This window comes from Phaeoacremonium minimum (assembly GCF_000392275.1).
Source record: "Phaeoacremonium minimum UCRPA7 unplaced genomic scaffold PA7_03_scaffold_18, whole genome shotgun sequence".
NCBI lineage: Eukaryota > Fungi > Ascomycota > Sordariomycetes > Togniniales > Togniniaceae > Phaeoacremonium > Phaeoacremonium minimum.
This window is the reverse complement of record NW_006920925.1, coordinates 13,983-16,443: the sequence shown is the minus strand read 5'-3', so window position 1 is coordinate 16,443 and position 2,461 is coordinate 13,983. Positions and strand designations below refer to the sequence as shown.

The 2,461-nt window shown below is 48.1% G+C and overlaps 1 protein-coding gene across 1 annotated transcript; it reads right to left on the bottom strand.

Annotated features, from left to right (window-relative positions):
• Nucleotides 1-1,222: 1,222 nt before the first annotated feature.
• UCRPA7_227 (putative glyoxalase bleomycin resistance dioxygenase superfamily protein) lies at nt 1,223-1,776 on the bottom strand (the record flags this gene model as incomplete). Its single annotated transcript, XM_007912825.1, has 2 exons — nt 1,223-1,705; nt 1,765-1,776. The coding sequence occupies 2 exons, from the start codon at nt 1,774-1,776 to the stop codon at nt 1,223-1,225; spliced, it is 495 nt and encodes a 164-aa protein (XP_007911016.1).
• Nucleotides 1,777-2,461: the final 685 nt, after the last annotated feature.

Genomic DNA, 2,461 nt, shown 5'->3' with positions numbered 1-2,461 from the left:
TTCTTCCGACTTGATTCTCGACCTTCATATATCCATTTCTCAATTTCCTACTCTACTCTACTCTACTCCTATTTCCATTGCTAAATCTGCCATGGCAAATACCGATATACCCACGAGGCGGGCTGGTCCTCCCTCTGTCATTCATGCTGGTTTATGGCGCACTGGCACCGCTTCGATGTGCGAAGCATACTCCATTCTTGGTCTGCGTCCCTGGCATGGTCTTTACCTTGATCGGGAAGACAAGGAAATCTTCCATCGATTCGAGAAAGCCATTGACGCAACACTTCCACACGCCCCTGGTGCCAAGGCGCAACCACCGTTCACTCGCTCCGACTGGGATACTATATTTGGCGAGTACGATGTCCCAACTGATTGGGCAGGGTGGTTCGTAGAGGAGCTTGCGAATGCCTACCCAGAAGCGAAAGTTGTCATCGTGCAACGTGATTTCGATGCCTGGTATCGAAGTCTTGATGAGACCTTGTTGCGACACGTCTTTCGCTTTCCTGACACACAATTGGGTACAATCGTCTCAGCTCTAACAGGCAACAGGGCACGACAATGTATAGAAAAATTGATCTTGGGAAGATTCGGGTTGCAGAGCTACAGACAGATTAACAAAGATGTTGCAAGGAGATTCTATTTCTCATATTACGACCGGATCCGGCAAGTGATCCCACAAGAGCGGAAGCTTGAGTACGAGCTAGGTTCAGGCTGGAAGCCTCTTTGCGAGTTCTTAGGAAAAGAGGTACCAGCCGGCGTGGTATTCCCGCGTATCAACGAAGCCGAGGGTTTTGAAGTCAAGGTAAAAAAGGTTTCAAACGATCTTTCATGGGCCGCGTGGGAGAAGGTACAGCCTTGGATCTTGGGAGGAGTCGTGGTCGCCGCAGCGACTATGGTGGTCTGTCATTGGAGGTGACAAAGGGAGCAGCAGGACAGTCACCACGACCAAAAAGCCAATCGACTCAATAACACGGACGGCTAAATTTCAAGCTTGTCTAATCCATAACTAAAGCATTGCCACAAGTTGGGTGAACAAATAGATTGTGTTCAACATCCTGATTTGTCAGCAACTGGGATCTTATCGACTATCAGAATAAAATGTTCAGGTCCAATATAGATTTCCATCAATATTTATCGAAGGCAATGCAGTTGTTGGAACCTAGAAGCAACTACAACACAAATGTCTTTTGACTTGATTCAACTTATCAAATCGTATTCAGCATCATCTGTTTGACATGAGCTGGTCAAAGCTGCAGCTAAGAAGCTCCACGACGTTGCCCCACGGATCCTGTGCGTAGACGGCATCCTGACCAAAGACGGTCACAGCCTGACCAATCATTTTGCCACCGCTTGTGACAACGTGATCACACATGGCAACGACGTCAGGTGTGGTGATAGCCATGTGGAAGAGGCCGCCGCGGGAGATATCTCTCTCAAAATTGGACTCGGATCCCTGCCTGATACGTGGTTCCTGGAACTCGAATAGCTCCACACCGACACCGTTACCCGAACTCAGGTATGCCACTTGTACCCTCTGAAGACTGGTCGGGTAGATCTTAAATATAGCAGCGTGCGGCTCCGTTGCTCGGTCCAGGGTTTTGCTTGGTCGCAGTCTCGAAAAGCCAAGTACTCGCATGTACCACTCCTCCGCTGCCTGGAGGTCTGGAATGGATATTGCAATGTGGTTCACTGGGTGATTGAAAACCTCAACGCGTTCTGTTAGCACTTGAATGAGACGACACATTTTCAAGAAACAAGAATTACCAAAGGACCCATGATTGCCTTTCAATTGGTTTGCGTTGGGAGTTTTAGAAATTAGTATCTTCAAACGTCCCACGGGACAACTTGGAAGTGCTATAGCTAAGAAAGTGCTTCAGTTCTCTCCAGGAAGGTTCTATCCTCAACAACAAGACCTCAAACCCCGTTATGTGTTCCAGTCTTAGTCGCTAAACAAAGTAGATCTCGGTCTGCTTTGCCAAGAAAGAGAGACGACTGGCGACCGGACTTATGGTGCAACCCCGCATAGTGATCGGGCGAGCTTATGCGGTAGTATACCGCATTAGGAAATCCGAGGTTGGCATTGAAGATAGCCCTTCTCGGCCTTCAGTTCTATAAGCAGTGCAAGGAATATGCACGACAAGCTCCAGCCCGCCGCCCGAAATTGCCATGTTGGACCGTCACTGGGTCAGTCATGACCATCTGATACAATGCATGTGATTGAAAATTGCCCACGGGAATGGCACATACTCCAATTCCGATTACTGGACCATCAACGAGCTTTTTTGGCATGAGTGCGTGGAGTTGTTAGGATCCCGGAAATACATCTCCACCGCTAGGGGTTTTTTGAATTCGACGGTCTTCAGCATTTTGGACGGGTAGAAATAAGGTTCGGTCCAGAGTATAGAAATGAAATGGGCTGAAAAGTCTGTAACATGCTGTCGAGGTTCTCAGAATCAAAATT